This window comes from Mustela erminea, chromosome 7 (genome assembly GCF_009829155.1).
Source record: "Mustela erminea isolate mMusErm1 chromosome 7, mMusErm1.Pri, whole genome shotgun sequence".
Lineage (NCBI taxonomy): Eukaryota > Metazoa > Chordata > Mammalia > Carnivora > Mustelidae > Mustela > Mustela erminea.
The window spans coordinates 111823562-111845717 of NC_045620.1; the positions used below are offsets into that span (position 1 = coordinate 111823562).

At 44.8% G+C, this 22156-nt stretch overlaps 1 protein-coding gene, 1 long non-coding RNA gene and 1 pseudogene across 2 annotated transcripts in view; 1 reads left to right on the forward strand and 2 right to left on the reverse strand.

Annotated features, from left to right (window-relative positions):
• LOC116596010 overlaps positions 1 to 15834 on the forward strand; it is a 30654-nt gene extending 14820 nt beyond the window's left edge. The window contains exon 4 of the mRNA XM_032352954.1: positions 808 to 15834. Coding sequence (XP_032208845.1) covers positions 808 to 15802 — 14995 coding nt within the window. The 3' untranslated portion in view covers positions 15803 to 15834. The remainder of the gene's footprint in view (positions 1 to 807) is intronic.
• LOC116596018 lies at positions 15827 to 17345 on the reverse strand. Its single transcript, XR_004287969.1, has 3 exons — positions 17232 to 17345; positions 16937 to 17121; positions 15827 to 15910 (listed from the first exon to the last, which is right to left on the reverse strand). It is a non-coding gene; the product is annotated as an uncharacterized LOC116596018 (long non-coding RNA).
• A 693-nt stretch (positions 17346 to 18038) lies between these two features.
• LOC116596015 lies at positions 18039 to 21649 on the reverse strand (annotated as a pseudogene).
• Positions 21650 to 22156: the final 507 nt, after the last annotated feature.

The following is a 22156-nucleotide window of genomic DNA, read 5'->3' on the forward strand; positions in this document are numbered from 1 at the left end:
TCTAATCCTCCTCTCTTCAGCTTACTCTACTGATAAACTCTGTAGGAGTTAGGAGAAAGGTACCTAGTACTGTTTTACTTCCCTCACAATGATAGCTCTTCCTTTTCTAAGTTAAGTCACTATTCTTATTGGTTTCCTTACTAGTACTTTAATATCACTTCAGTGACATTGACCTACTCTGGTGTCCAGCTTTTCAAGTCTCCCTATGGGATGGGCCCAGGAGTATGTACTCTGGTCAATGGACAGAAGTCTTCAAAAGATCTTCCAACATCTGGAATGTGCAAGGTCAGGGAAGGTCATTTCTGGTAGGAGGTTGGGTGGTGGAAGTTTTTGTTTTTGTCTTAAGTAAACTCTTACTTGAATTGAATTGAATTCTTGAGATCAAGAATTGCATGCTCTACCATCCGAGCTAGCCAGATGCCCCAAAGGTGGTAGAACTTTTAAGAGGGAGGGAGGAAGAGACCGAAGAAGGGAGGTGGGAAAGAGGGAAAGAGGGAGGGAAAAAGAGAGGGAAAAGAGAGATTGTTAGTTGGTTGCTTATTTACTTAGTTTGGGCAGTGGGCATAAATTCTGGGTCCAAAGGTTTAGTCCATGGATCATTTCTGATTGGAATGGAGACCCATACCTTCCTCTCCGCCTCATAGAGGAATTCTTTATATAAGTAATTGAGATTGGGGAAAACAACCTCTTTTGTTGTTATTGTTCTCCCTCAGGACAAAATATTTCACATTTGAAATAGCCATTACCTTTCCCTTTTCCTACTTTTTCCTGCCCCAAAGCAAATGGAAACTTTTCTTTATTTCCTAGATCAAGTCTTACAGAATTCTGTTTGCCTGAATCACAGGATTCGATTTCTTCCTCCACCTCCTCTGTGCTTGTGGCTCAGGAGCCTGTTCTACCCCGTTGTGGCTGTAAGAAGGCAAAACATTCTACTAAGGACAGCAGCTCCTCTGGATCATTATGCAACAACTCCAGCCTGTCCCACCTTCCCGTCTTTTCTAAAGGAACAACCCGGCAACTCCAGAGCCATAGTTTACCTATTTTACCCAAAAACCAGTCTTCCATGTTCAGGAACCAAGGCACAGCACTGCCTCCTTTTCAGCTCTCAGAGTTTGGGAAATCAAAAGTTTTACAGAATTTGGCAGCTCGTTCACCCTTAAGATCCCAAAACTCTTTTATCAACTCTGTGTTTGAATCCCCAGATCTCTGCCAACAAGAAAAAACAAAGAATTGGGGAAAGAGCAAGAGTCATTTGACATTGGATCATGGGCCAGATTTTATTTTCACCAAGGCAAGACCACGATTCTCCGGGTGGGCTCCAATCCAGCTCTCTCCTTTGGTTAGGTGGGCGTTAGAGGGACATATGGCTTGGAAGGTTTATACTTTGAGGGAACAAACAGTGCCTCTGCCTGTAAGGGAGTCATGGGCAATGCTGAATTATTTAATTGCGGTGCAAGGAGGAGTTCCCGAACCACAGAAACCTCAAATCCAGCTATCTATGCCCATTCATCAAAGCACTGAACAAGGTCTCTACAATAAATTCCCAAACTATCCATCATTCCAGCTCCATGTGAATATTGGAGTGGAATCTGGATTAAATCGAACAGAAACAGAAATTTCACAGTCACTTATCCCAGGTAAGCAGTCACAACGTGGGGATGGCCCGCAAATCCTTGAATCCAGGCCCTTAGTTACATCATTGGGCACTCCGCTTCCCAAGAGTTTAGGAGCTGACGTAATTCCAGAGAAAACCACTGGACTGCAGAAGGAGCCAAAACATGTTCTAGAACTTAATATAGAACAGAGGGTCATGGGTCTTCTGGAAAAAAGGATTCAGCAGCCTAAGTCCCACATGACTCATGTGGAATTGACCTCAAGTCTACCATGTCAAGTTACAGAGAGCATAAAGGTAACTCCTTTAGCATTACTTCAAGTCATGGCTTCAATGGGGATGATCCCAGAATCACATTCAGAAGTGATCGAATCTGTGGGTTTGTTCCCACAGCCACAAGACAAAGTTGGGAAACCAATGGAAACCACAAAAAAAGTGAGTGTAAGCACTAAACCATCATATCAAGTCACTAAACCAGTGGAGGTAACACCAAGTGCTCAGCATCGAGTTATGGAATCCAACATGACCTCCAGACCCCTGAATCAAGTCACAGATAATGTGATGGTAACTCCTACAGCATTGCTTCAAGTCATGGATTCTATGGGGATGATTAATGAGTCACATCTACATATTGTAAAACCAGTGGTAATAACCCCAAGAACACCATCTCAAGCCATGAAATCAGGGGAAATAACCCCATCGTTGGACCATAAAGTCATACCATCAGGAAAGATGCATCCAAAGGCACAATACACAGTTGTGGAAACTGTGGCAACGACTTTTGGGCCACATCCTGAAGTTACTGAATCAGTGAATATAACCTCAAAGCCACAAAGTCAAATCACAGGACCGCTGAAGATTCCTCCAGGGACAATATGTCAAAATACAAGATCACTGGAAATGATCTCCAGTCCATTGCATCAAGATACTGATTACACGAAAGTTACTCCAGTGGCATTATTACAAGCTAGGGATTTCGTAGGAATAATTCCACCAGCACTGCCACATGTTATAGAATCTGGGGATTCACAGTTTGCCCCAGGAGCAGCTCAACGAGTTGGTTGGACATCTTCTAGCTCTCCTCCTACTATTGGTCTGCCTGGAGTTGTAGGATCTGTGGGTTTACCTCCAAAGCCACCACTTAAAGTCACAGAATCAGTAGGGATGATTCCAATGCCATCACATCAATCCATACATTCTTTAAAGGTAACTCCAGTAGCACTGGGGTCATCCATGGGAATGATCATAACACCACAATCACAAGTTGCGGAAACTCGGGATTTGACCTCAAGGTCAGTATCTCAAGTCAGGAAACCTCTGGAGTTGACTCCTGGGTCATGGATTCAAGTGCAAGACTCTGTGGAGTTGACTCCACAACCATATGTTCAAGGCACAAAAACTAGAGCATTAACCCCACGGCTACCTCATCAAGTCATGGAATCTCCAAGTTTGACCCCATGGCATCAGATCTTAGAATCTTCAGAGATGAGTCCAAGGCAAAGCCATCAAATGATGGAAACTATGGGGTCGGGAACTACTGGGATGATGCCCAGGCCGTATTTTCAGAATTTTTCAGAGATGACTCCGGGGCCAGGCCATCAAGACACAGAAACTGCACGGCTCTTTTCTGGGGATTTGCTCCAAGTGGCATTAACACCAAAACCAACAAGTCGAGTTACAGAATCTACAGAAATGACTCTAAAGCCACACCTTCAAGTTACTGAGCCTTCAGAAATACCCCTAAGGTCAGAATACGAAAACACAGAACCTTTTGGGTTGGCATTGTCTCAAATTGAACATATCCAGGAGATGATGCCAGTACCACCATATTCAGTAAAAGGATCCCTGGAATTGACTTTAGGACCACGAATGCAATATGAGAAATCAGAGCCACTAATGCAAAATTTGAAATCTGTGAAGTTAACCCCTGAGTCATCCCCAGTAGTGGTGGGACCTAAACAATTTATCACAGGACCAAAACGACATGTTCCAGAGTTGACCCCAGAGCCACAGTTCCAGAGAGTAAAGTCTATACCACTGCATCCAGACCCACAATTACAAGATGTGGAATATGTTAACTTAATCCAACAGCCAGCTACTACTGGAATGATAGAATCTGAGAAGCTGGTACAAGAGCCAATACTACAATGTATAATATCAGAGGAATTGACTAAGGGGGCACAGCATCAGGGTGTGAAATTGATCCCAGGGCCACATTTGCGAAGTGTCCGATTTTCAAATTTACCTCCAGGACCACTTCTTCAAGGAGAAAAACCTGTAGATTTCATCTCAGGGTCCCCACATCATAGTGTGAAATCTGATGCACTGACCCCAGGTTCCCCAGTGCAAGAAATCAGATTGTCAGATTTTACCCCAGGGCCAAAGCATCAAAGTGTTACGTCCGTACAACTGTCTCCAGAACCAGAAACTCAATGTATGAAATCTGTGGAACAAAACTCAGGACCACGCTTGCAAGATGTCAGATTTTCTGATTTGACCTTAGAACCAAAGCATCAAGGTTTGAAACATGTGCAATGTATACCGGGAACACAGGTTCAAGATGTACAATCCTTAGGATTTGTAACAGAATTGCCTTTGCCATTAAGCCAAGGGCTCTTGAGTGAAAATATGAAAACTCTTCCGTCTATTGAAGGACCCCAGTTTCACAGCATGCAGTCTATGAAATTGACCTCAGAACCACAGTTTCAAGGTGTGAAGTCTCAGGAACTGAACCTAGGGCCAAGGCAGCAAGATGTCAAATTTTCTGAATTGACCTCAGGGCCAAAACTTCAAGGTGTCAGATTTGGGGAGCAGACTCCAGGATCAGTGTTTAATGGTGGAAATTCTGTAGAGATGACTCCAGAATTAGCATTTCAAGATTCTAAATTAGCAAAGACATCTTCAGGGCTTCAAGATATAAAACAGGTGGGGCTTACCCCAGGGCCAGGGCCACAGTTACAAGATGTCAAATTTGGTGATCTGACATCAGGAACTCAACCTCAAGGTGTGAAATCTTCAGAGTTAAACTCAGGGCCACAACTACAATATGTGAAATTTTTTGAGTTGACCCCAAACCCAAAGATGCAGGGAGTAAGATCTGTGGGGCTGTCCCCAGGACCTCAAAAGCAAGTGGTCAAGCCTGATAGGCTAGTACCAGAGACACTGTTTCAAGGTGTAAAAAGTTTTGGGATGGATCAAATGTCCAACTTGGAAGGTAACATTTCTTATAGAATTGTTTCCCAGCCAGAGAAACCAGATGAAAAATCTATGGGGTTGACTCCTGAGTCACAGTTGCCAAGTGTAAACTATTCTGAGTTGGCTAGAAGAACACAGTTACAAGGTATAAAATCTTCTGAATTGATCCAAGGGCCAAGTGTGGGGGGTATGAAACCAATGGAGCTGACCCCGGACTCAAAACTTCAAGGGGTAAAATCTGAGTTGTTGACCTCGGAGCTGAAAGATGTGAAATCTGTGGTCTTAACTACAGGACATGGTCTAAAAGGTACGGAATCTACTTTGCTAACCCCTAGTCCACAGCTGGAAGGTGAGAAATCTATGGAGATAACCACAGTGCCACGGATAGAAAATGCCAAACCTGTGAAAAGCACCCAAGATACCAAGCTTCAAGGTACAACTTCTGACTTGATTCTGCATGCAAGAACTCAAGACTCCAAAGCTGTGGAGTTGGTCCAAAGAACCCAACAACAAGATGTGCAAACTGTGGAATTGAAATTTGAGCCCAAGATGGAAGGTGAGAAAGCTGTGCCTTTTGCACCAGGGCCATTGCTCCAAGGGTCTGAACTGCAAGGTGTGAAACCTAAGGAACTGACTTTAGAGCCACAAACCCAAGATAGTAAATTTGTCGACAGTACCCCATGTTTAAAGCAGCAAAGTTTACAATCTATAGAGGAAACTCCAGATCCAAAGCCGCAATGTGTAAAATCTGTAAAGTTGACCCCAAGGCTAAATAAGCAGGAAGTAAATTCTGTGAAAGTGACCAGAAGATCAAAGTTTCAAGGAGTAAAAACTGTGGATTTAGCCCCAAGGCAACAGTTTCAAGAGACGGCACTCATGAATTTAACATCTGGGCCAGAACAGGATGGCAAGCTATCTGTAATCTCACCAAAGCAGCAATGTGTGAATTCAGAGCAGTTGAAGAGAGGGGCTAAGTCGGACGATGGACTGTCTTTGGAGTTAACTCCAGAGCTAAAATTGAAAGGTAAAAAATTACCAGACCTCAATTTTGAGTTACAGTTTGAAAGTATGAAATCAGACTTGACTCCAGAATCAAATATTCAAGGTTTAAAACCTAAAGAATTCAAACTTGAACCACTTGAACCACAGTTGCAAAGCATAAAGTCTCCTAAGTTGACCCCAGGGGCACCACTGCACCAGATTAAAGGCTCAGAGTTAGCTTCAGAGCCACCGCTTTGTGTAAAAACCGTTGAGTTGAAACAAGAGCCACTGCTTGAAAGTATGAGACGCATTCAGTGGATACCAGGACCTAAGTTCCAAGCTGTGAAATCTGTAGAGTTCAATCTCAGGTCACAGTCTCAAGGTATTAAAGCTATAGGGTTGAAATCTTCGACGCAGTTAAGAGATGTGAAGTCATTTGAATTGACTCTTGGATCCAAAACTCAAGGTGCAATATATACAGACCTTGGGCCATGGCTGCAGAACATGAAAACCCCTGGGGTGCTCGCAGGAACACAGCTGCAAAAAGGGAAGGTTTTGGCATCAACCTCAGAGCCACAGCTTCAAGATGTAAAAACTACTGAGTTCAAAAAAGAGCCACAGCTGGAAAGAATGAGGTGTATCCAGTGGATACCAGGACCTGATTTCCAAGGTGTGAAGTCTATAGGGTTACAGTCTCAAGGTGTCAAGTCTCTAGGGTTGAAACATAGAAAGTCATCTGCATTAACTCCAAGGCCAAAGCTCCAAGATACACAATCTTCGGCATCACTCCAGGAACATAAGCTTCAAGACTGTGATTTGAAACCTTGTCTACTGGTTAGAAGTGTGAAATCATGTGAGCTGACTTCAAGGTCAAAGCTCTGTGATATGCCATTGAAATCTAGGCTTTGCATGCATGATAGTAAACCTACTAAATTGACTGCAAAACCAAAGCTTCAAGAAGTAAAACCCTTACAGTCATCCCCAGGAGCACAGCTTCAGGGTGTGAAGTCTCTGGTACTTATGGAAGATCCACAGCTTCTTGGTGTGAAATCTGAGGTATTAAGCCAAGGGTCACAATTACAAAGCAATACAACTAGAGAATTGAACTCCCCACTATACTTGACAAGCACGAAGTCATCTGAATTGACTCTTCAGACAAAGCCTCAAGGTGTGAAATCTGAGAATTTCAACTCTGGGTCACAGTGGCATGATCTAAAACCTTCTAAGTTGTCACCTGAGATAAAGTCCCAAGATAAGACATTTACTGAGTTAAATCCAAGTTCACAGTTGAAAGGTATAACATTTTCTACACTGATAACTGGAACAAAAATTCAAGGTACCAAATGTACAAATTTCAACCTTGGGCCATTGTTACAACATGTGAATTCTTCTGAAAGGACCTCAAAGACAAAGCTTCAAAATGTAAAACATAAAGAAAGCTCTCCCCGTCCCCAGGTGCAAGTTGTGAAATCTTCTGACCTGACCCTTGGATCAAAGCTTCAAAATGTGCAGTTGGTGTCCAACCCTGATCCACAGTTTCAAGGAGTGAAATGTTCTAAATTAATCTCAGAAACAAAGTTTCAAGATGTGGAATCTGTGAATGTCAAACCTGGGCCACAGCTGAGAGGTGTGAAATCTTCTGAATTGATACAGGGGACAAAGCTTCAAAAAGTGAAGTCCGTGGATTTCAAGTCAGGCCCCCAGTTGGAAGATATGACATCTTCTAGGTTGATCATGGGTATAAAGCTTCGAGATGTAAAATCTATGAATTTCAAGTCTGGACCACACTTGAAGGATGGGAAATCTTCACAAGTGATCCCAAGGGAAAAGCTTCGAGGTGTGAAATCTGCAGAATTGAAAGCTAATCCAAAGTTACAAGGTGAAAAATCTTCTGATCTGACCCGGGAGAGGAAGTTTTCAGGTATGAAAGCAGGCCCACAGTTACAAGACGTGAAATGTTCTGAGTTGATCATGGGTATTAAACTTCAAGATAAAAAATCGGCAGGGTTTGGTTCTAGATCACACTTGCAAGGTATGGGATCTTCTGAAGTGATCCCAGGGTCAAAACTTCAACAAGTGAAACCCTCTGAGTTCAACCACGGTCCAAAGCTACAAGGTGGGAAATCTGATTTAATTCAGATGAGGAAGCTTCAAGGTGTGAAATCTGTGGAGTTCAACCCCGGACCACAGAGACAAGGTGGGAAATCTGATTTGAAGCTAGAGTACAGGCTCCAAGATTTGAAATCTGTTCAGTTAAAACCGGTTCTGCAGTTACAAGGTGTACCATCTTCTGAGTTAACACCAAAAACAAAGCTTCAAAGTAGAGAATCTGTGGAGTTCCTTATCAGACCCACGTGGCAAGACATGAAACCTCTTGAGTTGACTCTAGCTGCAAAGACCCAAGATGTGAAATCTTTGGGGTTTGAGTCAGTCCCACAGTTACAAAATAGGAAATTGCCTATGTTGACACCAGGGTCACACCTTCAAGGCATGAAATCTCTGAAATTCAGCCCTGGGGCAACGTTGCAAGGTGCAAAATCTCCTGAGTCTGTAAAGCTTCAAATAATGAAAACCACAGAGGTCAACCAGGACCTAGAGTTCCAGGTCGCAAAACCCTCTGAGTTAGCCTTGGAATCAAAGATTTGCAATGTGATATCTTCCGAGTTCAATCCTGGGAAGCAGCGGCAAGAAGAGAAGTCTTTTAAGTTGAAACCACGGCCAGAGCTTCAAAGTGTGAAATTTGTGGTATACAACCCTGGACCACATTTGCAACATATAAAATCTTCAGAATTGTGCAAAGAGACAAAGCTCCAAGATGTGAAATCTAAGGAATCCAATCCTGAGCAACAGTGGCAAGATGTTAAATCCTCTGAGTTATGCCAGGGATCAAGGCTTCAAGAAATGCCATCCTTCAAGTTCAATCCCGGGCCACAGTCACAAGAGATAAAACCTGAGTTGTGCACAGACAGGAAGCTTCCATATGAGCCATTTCTGGAAACGAAGCATCAGCCTAAATTACAAGGTGGGAAATCCTCTGAATTTAATCTAGCCCCACAGCTTCAGTGTATAAATGCTAGGGCATTCAGTACTGGACCACAATTGAAAGGTGTAAAATCTGAGTTGAATTCTGGATTAGAGCCTCGAGGTATAAAATCCCAGGTGTTCTGCCCTGGGCCACCTTTGCAAGATGTGAATTCTTCTGCATTTATTTCAAAACCAAAACTGCAGTGTGTAAATTCTGTTGGATGCAAATCTGAGCCACCCTTGCAAGGTATAAACCCTTCTGAATTAACTTCAGTTTCAAAACTTCAAGGTACAAAGTCTTCTGAGTTGAGTTCAGAGATCCCAAGGGAGACAACTATTGTGTTCAACCTTGATCCACATCTGCAAGATTTGAAATCTGAATTGATTCCAGGGTCAAAGTTTCTTGCTGTAGCACATATGGAATGCAGCCCTGAGCCACAGATGAAGTGTGTAAATTCTTCTAAGTTGAATCCAGAGCCAAAATTACAATGTGAAAATTCTATGGGGTGCAAACCTGGGCCACCTTTGCAAGGTGTACAGTCCTTTGAATTGACTTCAGGGACAAAATGTCAAGATCCAGGATCTCAGGTGAATCCAGGGTTCAGGAATCAAAGTGAGACATATATGGTGTTCAGCGCTGAACCACATTTACAATATTTAAAATCCGAATTGATTCCAGGGTCAAAGTTTCTTGCTGTACCACCTATGGAGTGCAACCCTGGGCCACAGATGAAGTGTGTAAATTCTTTGGAGTTGGATCCAGACCCAAAAGTACAATGTGCTAATTCTATGAGGTATGAACTTGGGCCACCTTTACAAGGTATACAATCTTTTGAGTTGACTTCAGGGATTAAATGTCAAGGTATGAGATCTTTTGATTTGAATCTGGGGTCAGAAGTTCTAGGTATAAAATCTCTTATGTTCGACCCTGTGCAACATTTACAAAATGTGAAACGTGAATTGAGTCCAGGGACAAAATTTCAAGGTATAACATCACAAGAATTAAACTGTGGCCCACAGCTGCAAGGTGTGAATTCTTCTGATTTGAATTTTGGGTCAGAACTTCAATGCATAAATGCTATAAAGTTTAATCCAGACCCACAGATGCAAGGCATGAAACCCTCTGACTTGAATCCTATGTCACAATATCAAGGTACAAAATCTATTCTGTTCAACCCTGGACCACATTTGCAAGGTGTAAAATCTTCTGAGTTAATTCCAGGGACAAAGTTTCCAGAAATCCAGTTTTTGGACAATCACTGTGCGTCACAGCAACAAGCTGTGCACTCAGTGTTCACTTTAGGCTCTTCGCTGAATGGTATGAAATCTGTGTTATTTTTACCAAAGCCACTGCTTGAAGTTGTAAAGTCTGTGAAGACTAACAAAGAGCCAGTGTCTTGTGGTGGAAATTCTGTGAAACTGGCTTCAGGCTCTGAGCTGCAGGACTTGAAATATGAGATGTTTGCACTAGAGCCATGTTTTACAAAAGTGAAATCTGTGGAGTTAAATCCAGGGCCACATCCTCAAGGTATGAATTCTGGGGAGTTGCCCTCACACCTCAGGCAGCACAGTGAGAGATCTGTGGTGTTTGCATCAAAGTTGTGTTTTCAAGATGTGAAATCTCTGGCCTTGAAACTAGGGTCACAACCTCAAGATGTGAATTCTAAGGATTTGATTTCTTGCCTCAGGCAGAAATCTATGGTGTTTGAATCAGAGCCATGTTCTCAAGATGTGACATCTTTGAAGTCAAACCTACAGCTACAGCCTCCAAGTGCTAATTCTTCAGGGTTTCCATCATGCCTAAGGTCACCAAGTGTTAATTCTGAGGTCTTTGCACCGGAACTATGTTTTCAAGATGTGAAACCTGTGGAGTTGACACCAGGGTCCCCACAGCAAGGTATGAATTGCCAAGAGTTGACTTCAGGATGGCAAGGTATGAAATCAACAGTGTTGGCACCAGAGCCAACTAAGAAGTTCATGTTGCATAGTGTTAAATTTTCAAATTTGTCTCCAGAATCACAGCGACAAGGTGAGAAACCTTTGGAGTTTACTCCAGAAGCAAAGTTGCAAAGTATAAAACATGTGACATTGTCTTCAGCATCTCTGCAACAAGATATGAAATCTGTAGAGTTACTGCTTCCAAGAACAAAATCTGAGAAACTAACTCCAACAAGGAGCTATCAAATCACAGACTCCTCTGAGATAATCCCTAGGCCAGGGCATCAATTTGTAGAAGGTGCAGAGATGAACCCAACACCAAAGCCTCAAGTCCCTAAATCTGTGAATTTGGTGATCCCAACACCAAAGCATCAAGTCTCCAAATCTGTAAATTTGATTTCAGTACCAATTTATCATACCACAGAAAGGTTGGCATATCAAGGCAATGAAACTGTAGAAAAATCTGTGGGGTTGACCCCAAAGTCAACAAGTAAAATCATGGAATCTTCAGGAGTGCCTCTAAGGCTAGATCTTCAAGTCCCAGAATCTGTTGATCTGACTCATGTGCTAAGGGATCAAGGCTCTGAATCCTTAGAATTAACCTTAAAGAAAATCCCAGAAACTCTCGAGTTGCTCTCTCAGTCATGGCCTCAAGTTAAGGACTTGGGGGAATCCTATACAAGGTCAGTGCAGAAAGTTACAGGATCTGAAGAGATGACACCAGAGCCCAAGCATCACACTACAGAAACTATGGGGCTGACCCTCAAAGCAAGGCCATCAGAGAAGGAATTCCTTGGCATGACCCCAAAGCCAATAAGTAAAACCACTGGATATACAGAGAGCGCTCCAAGGCCCTATCCTCAAGCACTAGAATTTGCGGAGGTTATCTCCGAGAAAAGACTGCAAAGGGAAGAATCAGAAGCACTGACTACAGAGTCATTACATCATGTGCCAAAATCTTCAGAGATGACACCAAGGCTAAGATATCCAGTTCCTGAATCTGTGGGTTCAACCTCTAAGCAATGGCTTCAAAGGGAGAAATCTTTAGATTTGTCCCCAAGGCAAACAGGTCAAGCTACAGGACATGCAGAATCTGTAGAGCTCACATCTGAGACACAGCAGCAAGGGGATGGACCGATGGGGCTGACACAGTCACAGAATCAAAGTATGAAATATTCACAGATAGCTCCAGGACTACAGGGTCAAATTACAGAGCTTATAAGGATTAGTCCAAAGCCGCTAGATCAAGTCACAGGATCTACAAAGACACAGCTTCAAGCTGCTCAACCAATAGGAATAACCTCAATAGGCCCCCCAAAAGTTGTTGAATATGTGAAAGTGACACCTGGGCCACCACTTCAGGTTGTAAAGTCTGTAGCATTAACACCAGGGGGGACCTCTCAAATGGTAGACTATGTTGAACTGACTCCAAAAGTACAAGATGTGAGACCTTCTGAGTTTACCTCAGGGCTATTGTTGCAAAGTATAGAATCAAAGGAATTAACCACAGAGCCAACACACCAGATTTTGGATATAAGGAAGTCGACAGGCTTTCAAATTGTAAAGACTGTGTTAATCCCAGGGCCACCACTTCAAATTGTAAAATCTGAGGAATTAGCACCACTACCCATTCCTCAGATTGTAGAACCAATAGGAGTCTCCTTAGAATCAGCTACTGAAGTAATGGATTGTTTGGATTTCTTCCCAAGGCCACATCTTCAAGAAACGGTAGATCCTGTAGAACTAACTATGAGGCCAAATACCAAAGAGAAATCTTCAGAATCACTATCACAGCCACCATTTTCTTTGGAGGAATTGACAGTGTTCACTCATGAACAAGGGCTTCAGGCTGTGAAAGGAATGGGGATAAAAACAGGGCCTCAAATCATGGAATGTGAGGATTTGAATCTAGTACAGATATATCAGGATAGGGAATCCGAGGATTTTATGTCAAGAGAGGAGTTACAAATAGGGAATTCTTTCTCTAGATTTCTACAGAACTCTTCAAACTCGCTCATCTCAAGCTCTGTCGAAGCATCTGAATTAGGAAGCCTTTGTGATCTGGAGATGCCAGAAGTGTCAAGGGCCTTGGATATAAAAAACTTTGGGACAGATATTTTGCAGTCTGAAGAATACTTTATAGACCCTACTATGATACAAACTTCAACGCTTCCCTTGTCCCTTCACAATCAATCCTCGGATAAGATAGCTAACATTGTAGAAATCCCACATTTTGAGATCCCAGGAGTGGGTGTCATATCTAAGAGGACTGATAAAAAACAGGTGGAGAAGCTAGAGAATTCACTCCAGCGCCTATCCCAGCATCCACTGCAAAGCTGGAGATCACCATCTAGGACCTTCCAGTCAGGATCAGGAACTCAAAGAGGCCTTAACTGGTCTGTCTTGAGCAGACAACAGAATGTCTGGGAGAATCACTCCTGGAGACAGCGACTACCCAGAAAATATCTCTCCAAGATGCTAGTGTTAGGGAATGTCTTGGCAACCACTATGGAAAGGAACCTTTGTTCTCAAACATCTTTAATGGAAAGAGCCACTGCAGATATTTGTCAATCTATTCAGAATTTATTTGGGGTTCCTGCAGAACTGATGGAACTTTCCAAGAGTCTGCTAGAGAAGAGTAGAAGTATTATTTCTCAGACTTCAGTGTCCAAAAACTACATTCAGAGACACACTTCCTATCATGGTCACGAACAAAGAATAGCCTTAAGGATGTGGACACGTAGCTCCATGTCCTCCATAATACAGCAACACTCTGGGGCTAGTGCGAAAATAAGGAAAAGTTCGAAGCTTAGTGATATATCCCAGGAAGTCATTCAGCACATGCCTGTTTCATGTACAGAGGGCAAGCCTCCTGCCCCAGTAAATTTAGAGTCTTCCTTCAATACAGTTTTCACTAGGAAAGATTCTGTTCCAATGGAAGAGAGTGAGAACTCACAGAGTTCACAGACAAGGATTTTTGAGTCCCAACACTGTTTCAAGCCAAGTTATCTTCCCCAGGCCAAGACTGACTTGTCAGAACAGTTCCAGTTGCTACAAGATCTGCGGCTAAAAATGGCAGCAAAACTGTTAAGGAGTCAAATACCCCCCAATGTACCTCCACCTCTAACTTCAGGTCTGGTTTTAAAATACCCTATCTGCCTACAGTGTGGCCTATGTGCAGGACTTAATTGCCATCATAAATTACAGGGCACTTACCTTTTTATATACCCACAGCTCCACCTTGTAAGCACTCCAGAAAACCACGGAGAGATTAAGGTGAGTTTTGGCTTTAGGTTGCGAACTAAGAAAAGATCCGAAGTCCCAAAGTACCACAGAAGAGACAGATCCATCACACCAAGGAGTTCTATATCACCATCACTAAGGAAAGCTAAAGTCTATTCTCGAGCTTCCAAGAGTCCTACTTCTACAATAGATTTCCAGTCTGTATCTTCCCAGTCTCCTGCTCCTGTACGAGTCCACATCACGCAAAGACAGTATAGGAGCCCTACCCTAGCAGGAAAGACAACAACTGGAGGGCTAGGGCACTATGAGTTTACTCAAGTTCACTCTCTACCAGAGAGTGACTCTGAAAGCAATCAGGATGAAAAATGGGCTAAAAGGAGAACCAAAAAGACCCATAGTTCAAAATACCCAAATAAAAGAATCACTACAGGAGGCAGAAGACAAAACACAAAGTTCTACACAAATGGTAGAACCACAATACGGAGTTCTTCTCGGGATTTACCAGCCCAGTTAAGACGGAAGAGGAATGGAGCATCTCAGACAACTACTGCCTCTTCAAAAAGAGAATCTAAGAAATCATCCCAACCCAAATTCATTCAACAGCTTTTTCAAGGCCTAAAGCAAACATTCCAGAGAGCACGAAGACTAATGGCTTTTGCTGGACAGAAGCCTGAGGACAGGTCAAGGCCAGACCATTTGCGTTCAAGCAACAACCACCATCCAAAACAAAAAGCCAGAGATGATTCCTCCTCAAGAGATATCAAAAGAGATAGGAGGTCAGTTATTAAGCTAAAGCCAACAGACATAACCACTAAGCAGGACATGTTAGGGGAAGAAATACAGCAATTCAGATCAGCTCATCAACCAAAAAGAAGTAGCTCTTTCCAACGTAGACATACCCAACGACCCAAGCCCATAGTTTCCCAAAGAAGTGCTATTTTCAAAACCACTTCAGTCGGACAGGCTGTGGTCATTGTTCAAAACGACAAGAGCAGCAAAGGTAAGAAAAACTCCTACAGATGTGAAATCTCTAGCCAGGAGTCCAAAAGCTCCAAAATAGGAACAAGAGTTCAAGCCAGAGGGAGGAATCTACATGGTTCACTTAAGAGAACCTCACACAGTCACCTTAAAGACAAACTCACACCCAAGCAGCGAAACCACCATAGCTTTGTAAGGGAGAGAATCCCAAGTAATTCCTCTGAAAGGAGCCATCGCAGTCCCTCCGAGAGTCGCCATCGAAGTCGTCCTCGGAGAAGACATCACAGTTCCTCTGAAAGGAGCCATCGGAGTCCCTGTGAGAGGAGATGTCGTAGTCCTTGTGAGAGGAGATGTCGCAGTCCTTGTGAGAGGAGATGTCGCAGTTTCTTTCAGAAAACTCATCACAGTCCCTTAGAGGTGAGAGGACACAGCCCTTCTGAGAGAAGACAGCACAGGACCTCTGAGAGGAGTGGTCGCAGTTCCTCAGAGAGAACTCACTGTAGTCCCTCTGAAAGAAGTGGACACAGTCTGTGTGAGAGGAACAGACACAGTCATTCTGAGCAGAGCCAACAGAGCCACTTTGAAAGGGGCCAGTACAGTTGGTGTGGGAAAACCCATCTCACTCCCTCTGCAAGAACCCATCACAGTCCCGCTAAGGAGAGACTCCAACACAGCTGCCCTAGGGAGAGGCTCAGACATGGTCTGTCTGAAGATTGCAAGGGCTCCTCAAACACGTCTCCTGGGGACCACACACAAAATACTCCAAAACAGGCCAAGTTTAGAGGCCTGAAGCTGACAGATGAGAAGAGATTCGTCCCCATTATTCACTGACTGGCTCAAGCCTTCACCGACCTGCCCCTTTTGTGGCTTCTTTCCTGCTTGGCCACTGCCTTTGATACCAGCACCCTCAGCAATCCAAGAGCCTCTGTGCCTCTCTACCTGGGGGGAGGAAGGGCGGGAATGGGTCTGTCATTTCTCTAAGATAAATAAAGGGGCGATAATTGATCTCCACCTAGAAAGACCACTGGTCGTGCTGGAGGGGGGAACGCAGGGTGAAGGGACATTGGGTGTTGTGCAAACGGAACAGGAGGAAAGGGCCCTGAAGCCACGTTTGGGGCTCAAAACCCCACCTACAGCTTCCTGGGGCGGGGTCTCAGAGGAGGGAGTCCTGTCACGTGACTCACTCCGGCACCAGCCCCCTCGGAAGCTGCCAGGCAGAAGTAGACGTTCAGACCTGGGATCCGAGGCACTGACTCCACATCCCCCTCAAACTCCTAATACCATATTTCTCTGAATCAAAGATGTATCATTTACTTATTTTTTGTTATTTTTTGTTTCAGACAGCATGAGTGGGGAGGGGCAGAGGGAGAAGAAGAGCGAATCTAAGGCAGATTCTGCACCCAGTGCAGAGCCCAATGCAGAACTTGATCTCACAACCCTGAGAAGATGTGCTGAGCCAAAAATTAAGAGTCAGATGCTTTACCCACCAAGTCACCCAGGTACCCCAGATACATCCTTTAAAACTTCACATGCAGGGGCGCCTGAATGGCTCAGCGGGTTAACCCTCTGCCTTCAGCTTGGGTCATGATCTCAGGGTCCTGGGATCAAGTCCCGAATCGCGCTCTCTGCTCAGTGGGGAGCCTGCTTCCCCCTCCCTCTCTGCCTGCCTCTCTGCCTACTTTTGATCTCTCTCTCTGTGTCAAATAAATAAATCTTAAAAAAAAAAAAACTTCACATGCAACCCAATTTCTAAGATAATAAAATGTGATTACATATATATATATTTAGGAATTGATGAAACCTCCTGACTTGGCTTAACCGGCTAAATTCTTCTTTTTAGGAGCTTCTACATAGAGGAGGGCATCCATCTGGCCCCAGCTCCGGCCTCTGGATTTGCCCTTCCAGCTCTGGTCCCAGGTCTGCCCCCTCCCTCACAAAGCCTCCCTCCCTCAGTCGAGACCTCACCCTCCTCTGAACTCCACTTCAAATCACATCCTTTAGTTTTCACCAAGGTACTCAATTAGTTGAGCGACAGTGGTGTCCAACTTCCCCCAATTTCAGGCTGTTAGGGGTTCCACCTCAGATTCCCTTTTATAGTTTTCATAGTTCTGGCTCTAGCATCTAGCAAGCACTCAGCAGGTACCTGCCGCCTGAGCGAAAATGAGAGGCCCAGGAGGAAAAAGCAATGTCTGAGGAATGTGTGCTGGCTGTGAGGGCGGTCCGGGAAGTGGGCGGCCAGGAAGGGTGGAGCCCGCCTCACCTTCATCCAGCACTTTTCCACCAGGCTGCTGCTGCCTGAGCCCCGCACCTTGAGGTAGCAGTCGACGGCACGGCTATACTCTCCAGCCTGCTCCCACTGGCGAGCTTGGTCCACGAGCCTTGTGACCCACCCTCCAGCCCTGCCGACACTTGCTGCCTCCTGGCGTCATACCTGGCCCCTTTCTTGGTAGCCTCCCGCTCATACTCTTCCTGCAGAGCCTCCAGCTGGCCCGGCACATAGTCCTTGCAGATCCGCAGGGCGTCGCTCCATAATCCAGCCTCCTGCTCAGATCTCCAGGTATCAGGAAGGCAGAGGCCGGCGTCACACCTTCCCACTGCCACACAGGTGCTCTATACTATGGGCCACGGATCCCTAGGTCCTTGCACCTCTCTTCTCCTCCTTGTCTCCTTCCCCCTCTCCAGTGCTAACTCTCTGGATCTTTCCCAGTAGTAGTGGTTAGTGTAGTGCTCTGTGGGTTCTTACACTCTCTCCCCCTCCTCATCATGGCCCTGAATCCGGTGCCCTACCTTATAATAATTGAGGGCCAGGCCCGGTCTCTGGGCCCGAAGCAGCAGCCCTTGTGCTTTCTGAAAGTCCTTCTCCTCCAAGGGCTCCCGGGCCTGCCCCACAAGCACCTTGGCGACACTGTCAGGATCGTGGGCCTCGGCCACACGCTGAGTTGCCTCCCAGTCCTGGTTATGGACAAACCTGCTCCCAGAAGAGGACACGGGAGGCTCAGCACGGGACTGAGGCCTCAACAGTGGGAGACAAGCAGCCATGTCAGAGGGGATAGAAGATTTACCAGTCTCTATCCTCACCAATCTTCGCCAATCTTGTACACATAGATGATGCTGTTGGTCTGTCCTATGGCAATTTTAGTGGAATCGGGAGAAAAAGCCATGCCCTTCACCATATAGCTCTTCCTGCCATACTAAGAGTTAAAAAAGGAAAAGAAAAAACAAGTCATGAGCACACATGGTAGAGAAAAGAGAAGAAAAGGTGTTTGTGTGACTATATTGAGCGTCAGGGATTTATCCTGAGAAAAGATGGGGCAGGCTATTTCCTAGGCAGATGGCTGGGGAAGTAAGGAAGTTTTCCAGATTCCTAAGACCCCATGAACAGGTTAAGGACACACACAGTACTCTCTTCACCTTCATGACAGCTGGTTTGGTGGAGAATTTCTCTCTCCGCTCCCCATGTTCATCGTAGAGCAACACCACTCATTCCACTGTGCAGACGGCAAACTTGGCATTGTTCTGGGACCAAGCCATGCAGGTCACCTTTGCAGCTCCATCCTGCAGAGGCAGAGGGGGCAAAAATAAGTCCAGCTGTTTGTCTAGAGTGACAAGCATATCTAGTTCCTTTAGCTCTAGTGTGACTATGGTCAATTCTCCACATCACAGTCCTTAAAACCAAAGATGCATCCTGGTCTCCAAGGCTATAAAACCCTGGCCCAGGACAACAAGGTGCTTTAGAAACCCATAATGCAAATACACTTCGAGGTGACATGCAGAATCAACTCTACCAATGTGCCCCTGCAATGGCCTTGCTCCTTCATAGCTCAACTGAAATAAATTGGTCTGAGAAGTTGTTGTTTTTTTTTTTTAACAGGTTCTGGTCTTCAGCCATTCATTCAATATATACATTTTTTTCATTCAATATTATTTTTTAAAGGTTTTATTTATTTATTTGACAGAGAGACAGCGAGAGAGGGAACACAAGCAGGGGGAGCAGGAGAGGGAGAAGCAGGCTTCCCAGTGAGCAGGGAGCCCAATGTGGAGCTCAATCCCATGACCCTGGATCATGACCTAGCTGAAGACACTTCATGACTTAGCCACCCAGGCACTCCTCATTCACTATTTTTTGAATACCACACTGAGAAAGGCATGTAACCAGGGGCTGAGAGGAAGACAAAGAGCAAAATACGGTCCTTGCCCCCAGGCTAATAACATGGTGCAAAGCAGGAAAAATCCCATTAGAGAGGCATGTAGAAAGCACCATGATAGTTTGGAGAAGCCTGAAATCGTTTTATGCTTAAATGACCAACTTTAGGGCGCCTGGGTGGCTCAGTGGGTTAAGCCGCTGCCTTCAGCTCAGGTCATGATCTCAGGGTCCTGGGATCGAGTCCCGCATCGGGCTCTCTGCTCAGCAGGGAGCCTGCTTCCTCCTCTCTCTCTGTCTGCCTACTTCTCTACTTGTGATGTCTCTCTGTCAAATAAATAAAAATTAAAAAAAAATCTTTAAAAAAAAATAAATGACCAACTTTAAGGTTTGAAGAATTGGATGTAGTTAAATGGGACAAGTTATCTGAAGTACAGGGAATGATAGGAGCAAAGGCAAATCTCATTAAGAGACAGTAATTTAATTTAGCTGAAACTATCTTGCAAATAGAACAGACGAAGTAAGGCAGGAGAAACAGTGAGGCCAGAGCAAAAAAACAAAACAAAACAAAACAAAAAAACCAACTTTGAAATTTGGCCAAGGAGTTTGGGCTTCTTTGGTAGGAAAAAGTGAAAGTTCTGAAATGGGGAGTAAAACAATCAGAGTTGAGATTTAGGATGAAAATGCCACCAGCTTAGTGTTTTGTTTTGTTGTTGTTTTTTTACCCCCCCCCCCCCAAACTATGCACTGCTCAGAGGTCCAACTTTGAAGTGATCATCTCCCAGTCGATTATTCTCTTCCACATCTGTCCACCACCTGGTCCTCAACGGGTCTGCACTAAGGACTTCCCTCCTTGAAATAAAACATTTAGCTTCTGCTCCAATTGTGTGATTAATTACTTGGGCTCCAGAGCTCTGGTTTGAAACTTTGTTACTTGTCACTCCTAACCCACCTACCTCCAAAGTCCCAGGTTTAAAATGCCTTTTTTTTTTTTTTCTCCCCTCCATCAAAATCCTCAGATCAGAAAATAACCACACCTCCACCTTTACCCCCCTCCAGTTTGAAGAACTGAGGGTTCCTCCTTTTCCTTGCTCATCATCTTCCTTCATGATTTTGCCAATCCTGGGCCTTTGCCCTACCCGGCATTATGACATCTTATTTTGAAAGACTGAAGGGGATTTTTTTTTCACTTCCAATTATTCCATTAGGGTAAAGGAATTTTTAAATTACAATTTTGGGGGCAGTTTCCTGAGCAATGAGCACTTCTCTCTTTGGTTCTAATTTCCCTCTATTCTCCTAATACCACATTCTCTGTGAAGCCTTCCTCATTCCTCACAGCACCGTCGTGAGGATTCAATGGGGGCAGGGAGTAGAATAATAAAAAACAACCTTTAAATCTTACCATAAACTAGACAGTTTGATAAATGCTCTATATGCATTGTCCTTTTACTTCATAACGCTGTGACAGAGATGATTATGCATATTTTACAGATGGGGAACCTGAGGTTCAGAAAAGTTAAGTAATTTGCTCAAATTTACATACACAGTTTATAAGGGGGTGGAACCAAGATTTAAATCCACGTATGTCTGACTCCACAAACCACAATCCTAACTCCTGAAATTATGCTGTCTTGCTACATAGGAAACATTCACTTATGGCAGATACTATCATTAGCTTTGTATGAGTCTATCCTTTAGATTTTGAATGTTCTCTCTCGTCTATCAGTTTCTACAGGGCTTTTTAGTTCGCGAAGGCTTTTGCGCACATGACTTTAACTCTTCCTCCAAACCTCCTCAGGTTGCTATTATTGTTACTCTATTTTCCAAATGAAGCCGCTGGGTGGGCGCTCAGAGACTGTGTGCCGAGGGCTTCAGGTCAGCGGGATTGGACCATTTATTGAAAGTGCACCTGGCACTAGGACTTGAGTGCTGGTCTCCTGGCTCCAAAACCCAGCCTCTCGACAGCATGGTTCCTCTCGCGGTGCCCAGCCTTTTCCGAATCTGAGATCTTCATCATCAGAACGAACGTGAGGTCTTCCGCAACTCCGTCTTGGGGGCTTTTACCTAAAGCGCTTGTTTATCCGGGCGCAGACTTAGGTTCGCTGTTTCCATGTGCGCCCAGCACGGGGCCTCGTACACAACTGATGTCAAACGAAACGGAACGAAAGCTACCGCGGTTAGCGGTCCGTCCTGCTACTGCACACTACCGACCGAGCAGAGATTCCGCATACAGTAGGCGCTCACCATGGTGAGATTTCAGTTCCCCCACTTCTCTGGGAACGTTAAGGCTGGCGGGGGAGGGAAGAGGCACGCAACTCCTCACCTGAGGGCTCAGCTGGGTCCTCAGGTGCTTCAAGGGCATGACGAACACCTGTCTCTCTGATGCCACCAATCAGCGACAACTCCCGTGGTTACCTGGACAACCCGCCACGCTGCCGCAGCGACTGCGGCGGACGCGACTACAGCGCGACACACTTCGCAAGGCCATCACGTAGCTTCGCTTGTGAAGCGGAGAGAACGTGCGCAGGTGCAGTGAGGTCTAGGGCGGGACCGAGAGGACTCGAATCCTCTCTTCAACCAATCATTTGGTTGCAAACTCAAGCTCAAGCCACGCCCACAAGCCCTCCGCAAACTCGAGGTCCTACGTAATGGAGGTTTTCTTCCCGCTGGGATTGTGAATAAAGTGTGGCTGAATACTTCTTTTAATCCTTACAACCCTGGAGTAAGGCAGGGCGGTTGCCGTCATACGTTTTGCAGCGGCCCGGATTGAACCCAAATAGGCTCTATGATTTGCACGGGGTATCACAAGGCTAATAATGATAGCTAACTGAATACTCAGGATGCGTCTGCCAGGCACTGTGCCAAAGGTTGTAGATGCATTATCTCATTTAATCTCAAAGACAGCTTTTGAAGGGGATGGCATTATTAGTTCCATTTCACATGCCAGGAGACTCGGGATTAGAGGGGTCCCTTGACAAATGAACAGTAAAGGATGTAACTGGGATTCAACCCAGAGCTGATGCATTGAAACAGCCTTTATATTC